General features: G+C 37.6%; 1 protein-coding gene across 1 annotated transcript in view; it reads right to left on the reverse strand.

Annotated features, from left to right (window-relative positions):
* LOC149077917 (uncharacterized) overlaps positions 1-18,498 on the reverse strand; it is a 59,350-nt gene that overhangs the window by 2,714 nt on the left and 38,138 nt on the right. Inside the window, exon 2 of the mRNA XM_089241517.1 lies at positions 256-405. Coding sequence (XP_089097643.1) covers positions 256-405 — 150 coding nt within the window. The remainder of the gene's footprint in view (positions 1-255; positions 406-18,498) is intronic.

The following is an 18,498-nucleotide window of genomic DNA, read 5'->3' on the forward strand; positions in this document are numbered from 1 at the left end:
TAGGAATATCTACAGACAAGTCACTCATTCACTTACTCACTCAGCCATTCATATTGTTACTCACAAAGCTACTCACTCACTTATTCACCAGCTCATTCAGTCACTCGTTTACGCATTTTCTTAATCATTCAGTGACGAACTGTTAGTGAATTTTCGTTGTTAGTTCGTTGAATGTTCGACTGTTAGTAAATCACTAACATTCACGAGCACATTGAAAATGTAGTAAAATTTAGCGTATCAGAATCTCATACTCACCACTACCCCAGACGGTCAAAGGCGCGATTGACAACACGAAGCTGAACAACTTCATGGGATTGTCTTGTGGGACGTTTGGTAACGCCCATGTGAGGATGAGTGAATCTGAAGTGAGTTTCTTGACAAGGACCTCTTGTGGGGCTGTCAGATCTGTCAAAAAAAAAAAAAATTAGAAAAAAATAATTCACACAAAACCTGAATATGTAACACACCATATAGACCTGGATTATCATTTTTCTTTGGATGCAAAAAACTTATGTTTAGGGTCCCTCAAGGTGAATGATACCCGCCATGTTCCTTATACGTGCAGATAATAGATCAAAGCTGAGAAAGGGGTTGTACACTATGGGCTAGAGCACAGTTTTCCAAACTTTTTATTCCGTCGCCCCCTTCTTCAGAGAAACTTTTTTTTCTCATTGCCCTCAACTCAAGTGCACCTATAGGATCCTATGTTATACACATAGCTTCTATCGCCCCCTGGACAATTCCATCACGCACCAGGAGACGATATTGTCCACTTTTGGAAACACTGGGCTAGAGTTGGGCGCTGGCCCGCGCCCATCCTGGGCTAGAAATCAGTGAACTTCCTTCTTGCTGGGAGGGCGTCTCAACATCATGGGTCCTCAGGAGAAGTGCAGGGTCGTCTGAAGAGACCCATCGGCTTCCCCCACTTGGATACAGTAATTTTGCTAAGGCCCCGTACTTGGATATAAATGCCTGTCTAATATGTTATTCACATATTGAAGCTCTCAAAAATTTTGATCAAATATCGTTATCATGAACACCCCTTTCAAACTTGAGGCCCCCGGTCCGTTCCAGGGTGGACCCACGTATTAAGACGGCACTGATAGTGTTCTGGGGTCCCCAGTATGTGGCTGGAGAGAAGTAATAGCTTACATATTAATTACATCCAGAAATTGTAGTACCAGATCTCATCATGTGCCGTATGGATATGAGGGCCGTACCAATATGGGTCCGCGGATTTAGATGGTCCTGGTTCCACGCTGTGCTGGATTCAGAGGGTATTAACATTTTCACACACACAATTCACTTGAAATCTATCATCTCTCTCTGTCTGAGGGCCCTCTTCAGCACTTGACGCATGGGCGGAGATACGGGGGGGGGGCATTGCACTCCCCAGCGTCAAAGGTCGAGTCGAATGATCTAATGTATATATGAAATGACATCATCATCATCGTGCTCCCCCAGCAATAATGACCTTGTCCCCCCCAGACTTCCAAGTCAATCTCCGCCTATGACTTGACGTGGTTCCCCTTAATCTGATTTTCACCTGTGCTTCCCCCAGAATATCCCAGAGATGCTAGAGGGCCATATGGCACCATGTTAAGAACCACTGCAATTTAACATGTTAATATAAATCTAAATCATTGATCTGAAATATCTGCTGCCACTTACCGAATAAAACTAATATAATTTTTCAATTGACATTGGTAAAAGGTTTCCGATTGGTGAAATATATTGAATAAATAATATAATACAGTGTAATAAAATATTTTTCTTTCTAAACAATAATATTTTATAAATTGTCGAATTTGCTTCAAAATTTTAACGGTTGATGTTTTTGTAAAGTAAAATAACATTAGTACAATGGCAAAGTAGGGCCGTCCATGGTTATGTGAGACGTTCTCTTTAATCTTATTCGTAGATAAAGTTAATTCTTTATCATACTAGATTATCAAATATCAACTGATAAATTTTCTTTAGTAAATTCGATAATTTTATGTATATTTTTGTTTTTTAAAATACTATTAATATGATACAATATTTTTTTTATTACGCTGTTCAAAAGCCGGTCATTAATTTCAATCGGAAAATTATAACAGTTTTATTCGATAGGTGACAGCAAAAGTTCCACAGTGAAATGATTTTTCTTTGCATGTTATATAATACTGCAGTAGTTCGCAACCTGATGCCTTGTGGCCCTGGGATACTCTAAAAGGGGGGCCACAAATGGAAAGGGGAACCACGACAAGTGCTGAAGGGGGCCACACACAGAAAGAGAGGTGAAGAATTAGAGCTTTCAAGTGAAATACAGTCAAACCTCGTTAATGAGTCACTCTTGGGAGAGCAAAAGTATGACTTAGTAAGCGGAGTGACTCGTTAAACGGAGTAAGCCATAAATGTGCCGATTCCTGCCTGAAGACAATTGGGACTTCCAAAAAGTGACCCGGTAAGCGGAGTGACTTGTTAACCGGGTGACGCACTAACGAGGTTTGACTGTATACTGTACATACAAAAAATATGTACAGTATATATATCTGCAAAAATGCGATACGATATAGTGTATATACAAATTAACTTACTCTAAACCAGCGGTTCTCAACCTTTTTTGACTCGCGGAGCCCTTTTTAGTAAAAAAATTCTATGGCGGAGCCCCGTAGGCCAATTTTTAATTATTCATTAAAACTACTAATTTATTTTTACTATTTAAAAATATTTATAATTTTTTTTTAAATTTTAATGTTTTTTTTTATTTTTCTAGAGTGGCCGCGGAGCCCCTGGAGAGTGCACAAGGAGCCCCAAGGGCTCCGTGGAGCACCGGTTGAGAACCGCTGCTCTAAACAACGAGAGAGAAGAGGACTATCTCGTGTTGGACGATTTACGGACTGACTGTTGTTTGCATTCTTATTCTTTTTTTGTGATTGTAAAAAGAACGTATCCAATGACAATTGCTTTTTGCCTCCTTTTTAGGATTTCTCGGAGATGGGAAATTGCATTGTCGTTGGACAGATTTATTGCCTGCTTTACTGTGCTTCTATTTCATTGGTACTTTTCTACAGAATTTTGCACAGATTCCCACAGTTTACACATCTGTCTAATAACATTAGACAGATGTGAAATTTCTTCTATCTCTCCCTCAGGAAAAGATACCTTCAATATAAGCCCTTGCTGTTGCATGCAATGGAGGTATATCAGTTCGTCTACGGTCAACTCCTGGCCAAGCAGAATTTATATATAAAACAAGGGCACATACGCGCGATCACAATGCGATATCTAATTTCGTATAATAGTCCCACTCAATTTTTCCAGTGAGGCACACTGGCCGGACACTGTAGGGGAGAATATTACCTACAATTCCACAGTACGCGTGTGCACGAAAACGAAAAATCATTAGCTTAGTTGTGAAAACGTAACAATAAATAAACAAAGCGCAAAATTTGTGCTCGTAATGCGAATTGCTCGCTAACCGAAGTTCCACTGTATAATCATGAAATCGTTTTCATTTCTAGAAGTGATTATGAAACTGTTTTATTAAACAGGTTTTTTTTTTCCTTCAAATTAATTACAAAAAAATCATTATGTTCAATGATTCTGAAATTATTTCTTTCCACGATTATATCTGAATCAGGCCCGTGGCCAGAAATTCCGTTCGAAGGGGGAACCACTTGCATTTATTAGGCGGAAAGGGGAACTAAAGTGATAAAACAATAGATTTTTTTTTGACATAGGGCCATTTTCCCCTTTCTTCGGTAATTTTCTCATATTTCGTGGGGGAATCGGACCCCCCCTCGCTAGGGCCTAAATCTGAAATACTTTGGAAATAGCTCAATATTTCTTTTAGTACTGTAATTCTAAAATCATTCCTTCAATCAACGTTGATTCTCAGTAATTCTTTTACTTATACCTTTTCCGATGCTGAATTTCCCTCCCCATATAATATATGAAATTAGGGATTCTTAAAAGTGTTTGGGCTCCGAGCCCTCCGAATTCGTTGGGACGGCGCTCTTGATGTATCAAAGCATACTATAGTTATATAAATTCCACAGTACAATAGCTCTCAATCACCAGTGAGCTTTACGGATCTTAATTTGATTGCCCCTTACGATGTAAAAAGTCTATTTTTTTTTTTTTTCAAAGAGGTAGGCGGGTCACGGCAAAAAAGCTGCGAGGGCCACATTTCACCCGCGGGCGATGCGTTGAATACCCCTGGGCTACATGAACTGGATGAAATGTCTTACCAGCGCGTGAGGGAGGAACTAGATAACACTGATTCGATTTCGGAATCATCTGGACCAGTAAAAGACCCGCTAAATCCTCCGAGTTGAGGGGAAGACACATAATTTCGACAACCCCGTGGTACATCTCAATCATTCGCATTTTATCGACAACGGATGAAGACTATTTTACAGTTCGCAAAATCGATGCTATGCTATGACTTGTCATTGTTACTGGAAGCCGTATCTCCTCCATCGGGGAAAGAGCGCGTAAAAGTTTCAAGAGTCTTCTGGGTTCGAAAATCGATTATACAGAAAAAAAAAGGATAGAGTCAGTGGTTCGGGCAGAGATTTAGACTTCTGCAAGGGGGAGTGGAATCTTTAAGAGAAAGGGGGATGTGGGGCTTCAAGCCACACTGGGCTCAACAACAGTAAAGTTGGTAAAAGCGTCTAAGAACAGGGAGGAGAGTTTCACCAACACCATCAAATGAGGAGGAAAGGGAGTTTGAACAACAAAAAAAAAAATTTCAATGTCCTACTGTATACACCGTACTTCCCCGTCATTAATGAATGAATGCCAGCGACGCGTATTTCTGAAAGGATACAGCAGCAGCATCAGGGGGGGGGAGGGATTCTATGAGTCACAGCTATTTCAAAACTTTGAAATTCTAGTGAAACTCCCCCCCCCCCCCACTCCTTCGACATCCACGGTTCCCTACGGTCTCTAACTCGGAGGGCCCGAAGGGGTTACACAAGGGTAATAAGGGTCCAAAACCGTGGGAGCGCGGGAGGCTAGGAGATGGTGGAACCAGCAGGAGCAGGCATATTGTCTGGTTGACAGTCCCTATATTACGCTTGAGCTAGTTGGTGGATATGGTAAGGATGCATGCACATTTATACCCGGTCGCGTATCGATTGGGCTGTAGAGGAGGAGGAATTTGAGCTTCTCTATCTGTTTGTCTGGAAGCCATAGAAGTGCTTGTCACCAAGGCTTATATTCGTTGCGAATATTCTGGTCGTACCGCCTTGGACGTACTGTATTTGAGAATGTCGGACATCAATTTTCGTCAATACCATTTTTTGAACGACGTCTTCAAGGACCTCGTAACCGTGATAACAATGATCATGAAATAATAATGTACATCCTAACTACAATTGCGTTAGGAGGAGAGAGAGAACCCGCCTTATATTTTTTTAACAGAAATAGTTACATTTGAAACCATTACTTGGTCCTACTGTACATTTTTCGCGGAACCCCTATAATCACTGCTTATCCATCATTATTTCTAATGGAACCCCCTTGCGAGTTCACTCGAAACTCGATTAGGGAAAAGCTCATGCTCTAACCCAGAAGGTCTTCGTGTGAATAAGACGAGGTCTAGGTGCTATAGACATTGATTAATTAACGAAATTGTAACTATATAATGTATGCAAGTGAAAGCTATTTCTAACAGTAATTATGAATGGATACAAATTACCGGGATAAACTGAACATTTTCGATGACCTCAATTGATTCATAAGAATGCTGCCGGAGCTCTGAACCGATTTGATACACACGATAACTCAAATAGGTTACTGCGGGGGTCATCAACCCATGGCCCGTGATCCAAATGCGGACCTCTGAGCCGTGGCCCACCGACCATCCTGAGAAAAGTTAGGAAAACAATCAAATTACAAGAAACATTCGTTAAGAACGCTGACCACTGAAATCTGTACTTCTGTATTCAGATCTGTGAGCTATTCGCCGGATTCAATAGTAATGCTGTGCATTTGATACATTAAATGGGCCACGTACCGAATTTTGGGGAATCCGGATCCAAAACACTTTTTGGAAATTATGATATGATATAATTATTTCGAGAGGCAAAGTTCGGCGTCTGAAAGGTATGTATAATTACTGAATTTACGGAAATAATGAACCCCCCCCCCCACACCTCAATGACAGATATGAGAGATTATTATAATTTCATAATTGATGAAAATTTATAATTAATGAAAAAAATATTAACAGAATTACCGAAAGAAATGTTGTTGTAGAACTACTGCTGGAAATAATTTCAGAATTATTGTTAATGTGGATTTCAAAATTATTATTAATGTGTGTGGATTTCAGAATTATTGTTAATGTGTGGATTTCAGAATTATTGTTAATGTGTGGATTTCAGAATTGTTAAAAGTAATAATTGATGAAAAAATTGAGAATTGGTGAAAGAAATAATTTTATAATTAATGAAAATTTAAAATTAATGAAAAAATAATTTCAGAAGTATATAAAAGAGTAGGCCTACCCATCATTTTCCGCGATTGACAATTTTTCAGCAGTTTAAGAAACAGATGGCAACTTTACTTGTCTTTGACATTTTTTTGGCTGTAATTAGTAGCTCTACTTGCCTTCGATATTTTTATTTTCGGCTGTGTTTGACAACATAAAGGAAAGTGAAGGTTGGCAGTAGATGGCTGTAACTGGGAACCTTACTTGCTTTCGACAATTTTTTTTCAGAAATAACTGGCAACTTCACTTGCCTCGACAACGTTTTGGCGATAAGCCGTATTTTTGTGAAGGAAATATGGTCAGCCTAGGTATTTATCGTGTTGTGTGTGTGTGCTGATACTTTTATACCGGAGTAGCTTTAGCGAGCTGGATGGAACGCCTTGGTGGGCTGCTTTTGACCCACGGGTCGGAGATCATACACCCTTGTCTTACGAAAAGGTCCAGTCAATCTTTTACTATAAGACAAGGCCTTGAAATTCGACAAAAACGAACTTCATATGCAATTGTATTTAAGGTATAAATAATCCTTTATTTCGATGTGTGTTAATCTGAATTCCATGTTTCAACGAATATGGAAAATGTATTTGATATAATACCGTATTTTATTCGTGTAAGAATGGGTTAGAAAAGGCAGAAAAATAATAAATAATAAATACAATGATAGTAATAAAAAAAAAAAAAAGGCTCTTATCTGTGCCATTCGCACCTGCGTGCTTCGATAAGCACCGCACAGAGACCCGAAATCCCATTAATTTCGTTCTTCTCTTGGAAGAAAAATGGCCGAATATAAATCTTGCGGCAACATTTATCACCCTCTTGTGTTTTGTAAACTGATTACGTGGCATTTTGTGAAGCAAAAACAGCATTTTTTTTCAACCTTTCCCTTTTCATGTAAAAGGAAAAAAAAAAAACACAAGACGAAAAAAAAGACTTTTGATTTTACATGAGCATTACAATGTGTACTGTATTTGTTTTCCATGTTATTTATATTTGGCATCCATACTAAAAAATACTTCGCATCCACACCTTTTAATACTTACATCCACATCTAACGTTTCGCGTCCACACTTCTGATACTTGACACATCCATACTTTTTAATATTTGACCGCAATACTTTTTAATACTTGACACCAGACCCGTAACTAAGCTGGAGCAACCAGGGCACTGCCCAAGAGACCCGAACCGAATGCAGGCCTCACAAAGAAATGCACACTCGTTTTGCGTAATATTAACTTTTTCAAGGGACCCCGAGAAGAAACGCTACGGCCTTGCTTGACACACATACTTTCCGATATTTGACATCCATAATTTCAAATGTTTGAAATTTATACTTTCTAATGTTTAACATCCATAAAAATATTTGACAATATACTTCTGATACTTGACATACATACTTTTTTATATTTGACACACACTTTTTAATAATTGAAATTCATACTTTCTAATGTTTGGCATCAATACATTTGACATTCGTACATGTGATATTTGACAACCGACATCCATAATTTTTATATGGGCATTTTTTTCCCCCGCCACCTCGTAGAGCACCGCTGACTGGTTTCAAAAATTTCGAAAACTGAATATTTTGTTATCTAGGAATATTCAATAAACATTTTTCAAGTCCAAATAAACCGATGGGTCGCAAAATTTATCGTGCTGTAGGTTTTGGGTCGTGACTATAAAAATAAAGTTGAGAACCTCTGTCTTATAAACGAACACATAAAAGCAGAGCTACAAATCCACCACTACTACCCCCACCTCACAAGGCGAACGGGACTCCAAACTTTTTTCGTGGGATGGCTTCAACCTCGATTTCAAACGCTTGAAGAAGAAGTCGGTACCCAGACGGCATGCAAAATTACATAATACCCAGAAATGATTGGAAAATACCTATACAAAAATATGAGCCAGGTCTTATCAATGATAAGCTCAGAATTAATGAACGTACTTTTGAATCAACAAGAATTAGGAATCACTGAAAGAGATAATTTCCGAATTAACGAGAACCATTGAATTTCTCAATTATCGCGAATCACTAAATTTCTCAATTAACGAGAATCACTGAAAGCATTTCCAAATTGACGAGAATCAATGAAATGAATAATTTCCGAATTAACAACGAATGAAAGAATTTCATAATTAATGAAAATTCACAATATTGATTATTATTGAATTTTAAATGTTGAGTCTTCAATAATTTAGGGGCCCCCTCATAATTAACGGCGCAACTGATAGAGAAAGCCCGGCAGGATTCCAGCCCGACCCTTCAACTCTTTTTCACCCATTTGGTCTCCTTTGGACCATGTTTCCTGCTTAGCGCCCGTCTTTTTCGGAGCCACCGTTATGGGTGTTCGACCAGTGCGGCCACACCAGGCCCCCCTTGTTGTAAGTTCTGCACTAGCAGAATATGGATGAAAAAATAATAAATTTTTTTCTTGAAAAAAAAAGTGGCCCCCTCTACAACAATGACAATGAGCACAAAAGCGAATACAGGCTTTCGTAAGATCTCTCGAAGAGGTATAACCACGAGACTGAAAAATTGTCCACAAAGGAGAGTATCAGCTAATACTAAAGCAACAGACAAATCTCCGGCACCATGTCGTCGTTATGACTGCAAAGTCTAATAACTAAAAGCTTAAAATATCTAAAAAAATTTCTACGTGCAGTCACTAGAGTCCGAGGACTACAAAAGTTTTCAAAGTTTATGGCAATGCATCTATCTGCTAACATTGAAAAGAGGGGGGGGGGGGGGGTCACGAAGTCCAAGACAGTTTTAACAGGTAGTATATAGGAATGGTAGAAGAATATTTAAATGCTATGTTTCTTGATCAACATTCAAGGGAGTTACAGTCGAATCCCGTGTTAACGCATACCGTTATGGCGAAAATCTCGTTTTGACGAACACTTTTTTAATCCCCCGAATAAGTTCACATAGGAACAATGCTAGGTAACCTGGAATTCCTATATAACGAAATTTCGTTTTAACGAAGTGATTCCTCCGGTCTCTTGGCGTTCGTTATAACGGGATTCGACTGTATTTCAATTTTGAAAATGTTCCATTTTGAAAATAAGCTCGTCATATATAGAGGCGTATTTCTTTTCTTTTACTCTCGTTATATTATTGTAATGAGAAATATGTACCAATTATCAATTTTTGGTGCTCACAAGATAGCTTAGCCCTGAAATGTCTTGAGTCTGTGTTTTAACTGAGTAAATAAAATGATCAAATGATCTTATCTAACATTTGTTACGTTCTACCAGTCTAGGTTTACACCAAGGCATAAACCAAAGCCCGAAATACTCTTGTAAACTTTTTCATTTCGGACTTTTGCCAAGTTAAAGTCTGTTTTTAATAAGTAAATCAACCATTCTGAGCTTATTAGTTACCGACTCCCATTAATTAATAATTACAATTATAATTATATAAATATTGAATTAATCAACCACGTAGAACTCAATATTTCCTGATGTTAATGAAATAATGACCAACTATCGTTAATTAATTGATTTGAACTTCATTCTGTTCGGAGAAAATTAATTAATTTGAACAGTTAAAACAAGCTTTCAATGAACCAATTGACCATTGATGGTCGGAGTAGGTTTTAACTGGGTAAGATTTTAATTTAGTTAGTGTCAGCAACTAATAAGTTATGGCAGTTAATTAACTATTTAGTTATAATTATTAATTATAATTATTAATTAATAAGGAAATAATAAGTTCAGGAACTAATGAGTTCATGATAGTTGATTTATTCATTAAAAACGAGCTTCGACTTGGTAAATATCTGAAATGAAAACGTTTACGAGAGTATTTCGGGCTTTTATCAACTCGCCTTGGTAATATGTTCGGGCTTTTACCGTAACATATTCACCTCTCTCTTAATATCTACCAAAATTCTATTTAGCAAATTTATATATTGTTACGCCTAATTTTAATGGGGACTTAATACCTTTAACATGATGAAACACACACACTATGCTGTAATAGAAATACCATTAAAAATTGTATTTAACCATTGATTTATTTCAAACTTTTTACACATATTCTTGATTTTATGTGCTATCCTGTGCCGCAAAAAGTTTTACATATCTCCGATACTTAATTTTTTGTAAATTTTCAAAAACAAAAAATGCATTAAAAACAGCTTGCACACGTGATAATCATGACATCGATGTAATTGAATACAAATTAATTCAAAATAAAGGAAATTGCTCAGTTCATGAAATGAAGCAAAAGGTTGAGACTTCATTGACTCAATCCTATTCAAAATCTTTTGCTTCATTCCATGAGCTGAACAATTTCTACATCCTTGTCATGGTATTTAATCATGCATGTAAGCTGTTTTTTAATGCTTTTCTTTTTGGAAATTTACAAAAAAAAATAGGTATCTAAGATATGTAGAACTTTTTACCAGCATAGGGCATAGCACATACAATCAAGAAAATGTGTAAAAAAAATCTGAAATAAATCAATGGTTAAATAGTATTTTTAATGATATTTCTATTAGAACATGGTGTTTCACTACGTTAAAGCTATTAAGTGCCCTTAAGTGTACTGCAGAATTTGGGGTAATAAGTATGTGAATAAAAAAAATGTCGAAAACACCTTAGTACATACAGTACAGTATTACATAGTTCAACGACTCTATGTGAATCGAAGCAATCCCTCCCCCCACCCCAAAAAAAAAGGATTCCCTAGAAAGGCTTCTTCTTTTGTTAAAAAGGGCTTCCAGCTAAAAATGCACTCCATTGGCTTCCAGTTCATGAAACACTATCTCCATTTTTTCATGATTTCATTCACATAAATGTTTCAATATTTTCTCTCTTTCAGTGCATTATAGTTACCACTTTTCCACATCAAAATATTCAGGCATTTCCACAGCTTGGCGAATTTTCACGAAATAGATGGCGACAAAACCGTTCGGCAGCAATTATTCTGAGAACTCAACAGATGAGCCAAACGATGACGTTCAGCCGCAGAGATTAATAACTCGAAACAGGAGATCAAGGTCCCTCTCTATTCCCCCTCCCACCCCCTCGAAAGAGAAGTATGAAGTGGGACTAACCCCACACAAAAGAGACGGACAGGTGGGCGCCAAAGCTCCTGGAAACACATACATTCACGTCAGCACGACCGCCCACGGGAAACGTATTCTTCTCAACTCGCCCACGTAATAATAATGCATTCACCCTCCACGTAAACTAGGGGAAAAACAGTACGAACCTGCGCAAATCCTGGAATCTAATCCCCGCAATCTGGAAAAACGGAGAATTTCACTTTTTTTTTTTTTGTTGCTTTTGCTCTGAGACAAGAACTCCAGCGATAACTTTTTAGGTTTATTTTTCTGCCCCATCCTAGAAAACTAATATTTTCCATTGGTTGAGATTTATGCGTTGAAATATCAAGTTTAGGGCACGAAATCTCGAGAAATTTCTTGGTTTTACTCTATTTTTTTTTTTTTTTTCTCGAACACAGCTCGGTTGTGATGAAATCAATAAACAGCTCTGGCTGTATTCATGGAGTCGCTGTGGTGAAAAATGATCTGTATCGGAAAAATTTTATTGGAGGGGGAAGAAGAAGAAGGAAAAAAAATTCCCGATGTGTTTGAAAAATTTTGCGAAATGTTTTCAATATTTTAGTATTGGATTTTATTTTTTTTTTCGGAGACTTATGGAATAGCCATAAATTTCCTTAGTCGCAGTCGGGTCCGATTTTACGGTTCTGCAACTTGCCAAAATAATCTTTAGGAATTACGTCCTGGATTTTTCCTTGCAGATATTGCGACATAAATTCGAAATGGCAATAAAAATTCCCCGAGTCTTCCGGTCACCGAGTTGTTGTTTTTCTATAACGTGGCAGTTTCCTACGGAATAGCTGTTGGATCAAGTACCTTTTCTAATTAGATCCAGTCATAAACTCGCTTATAGTGTTTTTCCAGGTGCTATCTTCTGCCGAGTACACGGTGGCTATGAGAAAGAAAAAAGGACTCAATCAGCCGACGCAGGCGTTGATTCCGGCGTCCGTTTTGTGAATTCAGCACCCTCGACGATCACGATTTTTCAAGAAAATTATGAGAAAATAACCGTACAATAGTCAAACTCGGTTATTACGATCTCAGTCGTAACAACCTTCGATATAACGTCAATAATTGGTTGTCACGGCTGATTGCCATAGAAAATAAGTCGATGAAAACGCAACGAACACGGATATAACGTTACATTTTTCGTGGCTTTTGCTTCTGTTTCTATAGCATTTTCTTACAATATTCCGTTATAAGCGGGATTCATTCTATAAAAAATATAATCAGATATAATCAAATTCTATATTACACATTTGAAATTTTATAACGATTATGGTGACCATAATTTACTGCGGGAAATCGGGATCATATAAACACGGGAAATTGCCAATTCTCGCCAAATGTCAACGAAAATTGCTCGTTATTGCTTATAAACCGCCTAGGCACCGACTAAGTGCTACATCAACTCTGCAGAGAATGAAAATGTATTCACGAGAAAAAAAAAAGTTTTAACATCCACATTTTTTTTGCTGATAACATTCAGGAAATGTTTTGTTTGTCTGTTATTCAATTGATAACTAAATGAAAAATATTTATTACATGTCCGATGCTCTGACTTGCACATTGATACGACCCGTAAATGGGACATTCCCGTAATTTCGCACTTCGAGACTTTTTTTTCAATGAAAAAATGCCCCGTTTTGTTATTTTTTTCAGCTTATTCTAATTTATAATGTTTGCCGAGATCAAGGACGAAGATAATTTGCACGATTTATATATTATACTATATTGCATTTGACTGCATGGCGAGAAATATTCATTATACAAATTTGCCATGTTAAGATTTTTTTTTTCTCGTGAATACATTTTCATTCACTGCAGAGTGGATGTAGCTGTTTATAAGTAATAACGAACAATTTCGTTGACATTTGGCGAGAATCGGCAATTTTCCGTGTCTAAATGATCCCGATTTCTCGCATTTTTCTCAGTAAATTATGGTCACCAAAATTTATAATCAGTGGACCCCGCTTATAACGTTGCCCGTTAGAACGTTTTCCCACTTAGTACGATTTATTTTCATGGTTCTTACTAACAGAGCTGACGAAATCACTAAAAAATTTAGGCACCAAAAAATTTTTCATCCGAAAAGTTCCAAAACAATGCTTCTTTTGACTTTTTTTCAGGGCATAGTGCCCCTTTCATAGATTGGTAATAGGCTGCTATAAATTCCAAACATTTTGTGGCGAGTTCAGCCTGCAATTCAGTAACTACACAAAGAAAATTTTAGGCTCAAATACCAGCGTTTTTAGTCGCCATGGCGACCTGGGGTTTGTAAAAAGCCCTGCTTACTCATTAAGATTTCCCGTTTAAAGCGTTTTCCCGTTCCCAGTATATTTCTTGCCTGTTCTTTTTTAGATGTCCTGTTTTTCCTGAATTTTCAACGAAATCAACTCGAGTTCTTATTCTTCACTAAAATCAAAGTTTTTAACATGCAACTTACAAATTATATTATACTTATGACTATAAACATGAATATTTATTACAAGTTTGTCATGCTAAAACGCTTTTTCTTTTCTTTGAGTGGAATAATTCCACTCATTCTTTTCATTTTAATCCACTGTGATTTTAAGTCACGCTTTATTTCCCGCCATTCTAGCAATAATTGACTAGTTCACTCACTTTTGGCGTTATATTTGGCAATAATCGACGATTTCCAGTTTTTTGAAATCGAAATCTTAATTTTTGTCAAGGAAACATGGTCAGCGTACGATTGCAAGGACTGAAAGATTTTCTTTAGGAATTTTCCATTTTTGCAAAACAAAGAATTTGAGAATTTTCAGGAAGTGTACAAATTTACGAAAAAAATCGGAAGTTTGGTTTCCGACCGAAAGATTTTAATAGGGCTAAAAAACCAGAAGGCTTCCGGATTGATCGGAAGCATTGGCATTTGTGAAGAACCCCACAAATCCCAACACAAAAAAAACGGCATGGTTATTAAATAATATAACTTCAATAACTAGTGAACACGATTGACTTGGGAGATGTTCAATGACTAATGTTATTTATATGATTTTTTTTATTTAAATTTCATTAAGTATGTTGATACTAAAATAGAATTCTCACCCCAAAAATCTATAAATATAACTACCGACGGATGTCGCTTTACAGCAATGGATATCTCCCCCACCACTGTAAATATTGAACGTAATATGTACAAAACCTGCGCACATGCACATAAAAATAAATTTTCTATTCGCACCAGAGAAATGTGTGAAACAACGGGTTTCGGCACAGATGGGATGACTTCGGCACCCATCTCAAAGAGTGTCGTGCAAGTGAAAAAAAATGAACTATCCTGGACCGATTTTGTCGGGGAGGGGAATGATTGGTGCCTATATAAAAATTCGCTGGCACCTAATTTTTTTTTTTTTGGATTTATCAAGCCCTGGTATAATGCCGTCTCGTGAAGGTGATCATCAAAACAGTGAGGACAGAAGCAGCAGCGTCAAGGTTGAAACTTAAGCATGAGCATGATTATCAGCGAAAAGTGATGGCTAAAATCTCTCTCTCTCTCCCCCCCCCCCCTTAACAACGAATTTTTTGGAGAAATACACTAAAAGTTCTAACTTACATATTCTCTCGAAAAATATTTTTTTGGAGATTTTGCCATCACAGAAAAATTATCCCCTTTTTACTGGTAATTTTCCATACTCACTTGAATGTCAAAATGAATCGTAGAAATTTTTAATTTTTTTAGACGCCATTGGTGAAAAACTATACTTACCGTGGATCCTGCTTATAAGTAAAAACCGTCATAAAAAAAGAAAACATTGTAAGGGGGGAAACCGCTTTAAACGGGAAATCTAAGCGACTATTCGTAAGAGTTGGGACCACGAAAATAACTCGTACTAAAGTACGAGTTCAACGTTCCTCCCTTGAAAACGCTTCAAGGGAGGAACGTTGCCAGTGAAATCCGCTATATAAATTCAATATACACTCATGTCCATAAATTAAGGATAATTCAAAATCACACGGAAATCGAAATCTAAAGTAAAAATTTCACCTGTAGAATTATCACACACATCTGCAAGAATGATATGCAAATTTCAGGAAGCCACCAGATGATGCCGATAGTACGTCACAATGACGCGAGTGTAAGAGCGGGGTATATAAGGTATGGTGGCAAAGAAGTAAAATTGCTCACAAGAGTTCTGTAAGGCGCTCAGTGACATTAAGCGAATAGTTATGACACAGAGGACGCATGTGGGTGATTTTTTACGTGGTAGAATAATCGGCCGCCTGGAATGTGGACGTACTCAGATGGAAGTATCCGAGGAACTTGGAATTGCCCAAAGTGTCATCTCTAGGCTTTGGCAACGATTCCAAGATAACGGAAATGTCAGTAGACGTTACAGTACAGGTCGCCCCCGAGTTACAACGTAACTGCCAAAAGAAGCAGACGGAGCACAGCATCCGACCTGTCTCGTCAGCTATCTGCAGCCACGGGTACCACAGTTTCAAGGCAAACCGTGTACAGACGTTTGGGAGATATTGGTCTATATGCTCGCAGACCTGTCAGATGTGTTCCGCTCACAGCAACTCACTGTCGGCAGCGATTAGCCTGGAGTAGAGAACATGCAATGTGGACATCGTCACAGTGGGCTTGTGTGATGTTTTCCGACGAGTCCAGGTTTAGCTTGCAGTCTGATTCACGTCGGACTTTCATATGGAGAACGCCAGGTACCCGTTACCATCAAGACAACATCATTGAACGACACCGTTACGGTGGTGCAGCATTGCTCGTTTGGGGTGGAATTATACTGGGTTCCAGAACAGATCTGCATGTTCAAACCGGAACCATGAAAGCCCAAATTTATCGGGACATCATACATACACCATCGTTTTTGTTCTTTATCTTTTGTTTAATAAATGGGCTTTATGAATAAGCAACGTTTGTTTTGTTTCTGAACCTTTATTTGCCGGAGCTGGCATTATTCTCAATTTATGGACATGAGTGTATGTGACTTTGGAATATTCGTCATATGGTACCATACTTGTCGTACTAAACACAAAACATTTAAAAATTGTTCGATCTGTTTCAAGCTGTTATTGGTGATTTTTCTTTTTTCCGGAAAATTGAAATGCTGAATTTTTTTTTAAACACAGGAAATTCCGCCTGCACAAGGAAACACTGATGGGTGTAACGGAGTTGGTTGTTGTACAAAGTACCTGTTCCCGAAAAATTTTATTACCATTTTAGAAAGAAAAATAACACTTCGAATTAAGCGAAATCGATTAAATTAGCGAAATTTTATTTTTGAGTGATTTGGAGTAAATAGGGAATAAATGCTCCTTGAGAATGCACCCTGGAATCCTGCATATACGGCACAAATCAGCTAACCCCCTTCTGCAACGTTTATTTTACATCGGACTCAGGGGGCTCTCAACCTATGGGTCACGACCCAAACTCGAATCGCAGGGATTCCGAGATTGGTTATAGAAATCCACTTACAGACAGGGGGTGTCTTGATCAATAGTGTTACGAAGATTACGTGTAGCGCAATTTGTGGAGAACCCTTCGGGACAGTAAAACCGGAAATGTGAAGAAGCTTCTAGATTAGTCTGAAAAATCTCTTTTGACCTGTGGAAAGTGGCGCCACCAACTTGTTACTGAGAAATAGAATTCTCTGGAAACTTGTCTCTCTCGAAGGTTTGACGAATTTATAAAAAGTGATGTGATCGCAAGAGGGCAGTCAGTAGTTGTACTTTGTAAGCTCAATGCGAGAACTCGATTTGTTATGTAAATAGCTCTGTTTTCTGTGAAATAAATTAGTGACGTTCGGCAAATTGTTCCTATGATAATTTCCAGGACTTGTGAGAAATTATGTGGAGCAATAGCAAGGAATTCGAAAGTATTTTCAACGTTGTATGTATGGTAATTTATCAGCAAAATATTTCGCGGCACACCGTTTGGGAATCTTCGATGAAACAAGTCTAATCGATAACTGAATTGAATCTTGAGAACAGAACAAAATTATCAATTATCAATTGACTTGAAAGGCTGTTCAACAATAATTTATGATAAAAGTTTTTTTTCAACGTCTATCTACGGAATGGGTGTTGACGAGAGAGAAAATTAAATTTTAATTTTAAAAATCTCTGTAAATATCAGATATCGACAGATGTCTATTTGCAACAATGAATATGTCACGCCTGTAAATTTGTACGTACTATGTACAACCTTCTTTTCATTCACTGTGTCTAGACTTTTCAACAGGGATATCGGCTTGCTTTCACGCACTGTAGTCGGGAACCACAGAAAACTAACTTCAGCCAACCACCACTACGGCGCCGGGGGTTTTACATACAACTTGCATACTGACTGACTGACTGAGGTAGATACATTTTCTCAGGGCGTACCGAGTCTTTAAGACTCCCATAAGCTTCCCTGTTTGATGCTGCTCCGTACGAGCTGGAAGAAGTTAAAAAGCTGTTTGTATGTGATAGTTGAGTGTGTGAGTGTAAGTGTATAAGAGGCGTGTCAATAAAAGATAATAAAATTTACAGCCCATACTGTACTCAGAGAGTCAGTATACGTCAAATTAATTCAGATCATATTAGAAAAAATGAATTCGGTAAGTTGTGGCTTACTTATCACAGAAATTTGAAATTTGTAGAGCTATGTTCGAAGGAGGTGAAGTATCAAAATTCAAGAACGCATTTTATACACAATTACAAAATCAGTCAATTATCTCAGCAAATAATTGACAAAAAAGTGGAATACTGCACCTAATGGTTACAAAAGAGTATATATATGTTCATTCTAATAAATGGCGTGAATACAATATATATGATTACACGTGGATACAAGATTAAATGCGATAAATATTGGTAGGCGTTCAGTATATATGCAACACTATGCTTCCAATCAATGAAGAGAGAATTAGAACTATTTACACTTTTTACAAAACTAAACCAATTCATTGGGCCAT

This window comes from Pholcus phalangioides, unplaced genomic scaffold (genome assembly GCF_987345545.1).
Source record: "Pholcus phalangioides strain wild (caught in Gottingen) unplaced genomic scaffold, Ppha-v1.0 ptg000014l_1, whole genome shotgun sequence".
NCBI lineage: Eukaryota > Metazoa > Arthropoda > Arachnida > Araneae > Pholcidae > Pholcus > Pholcus phalangioides.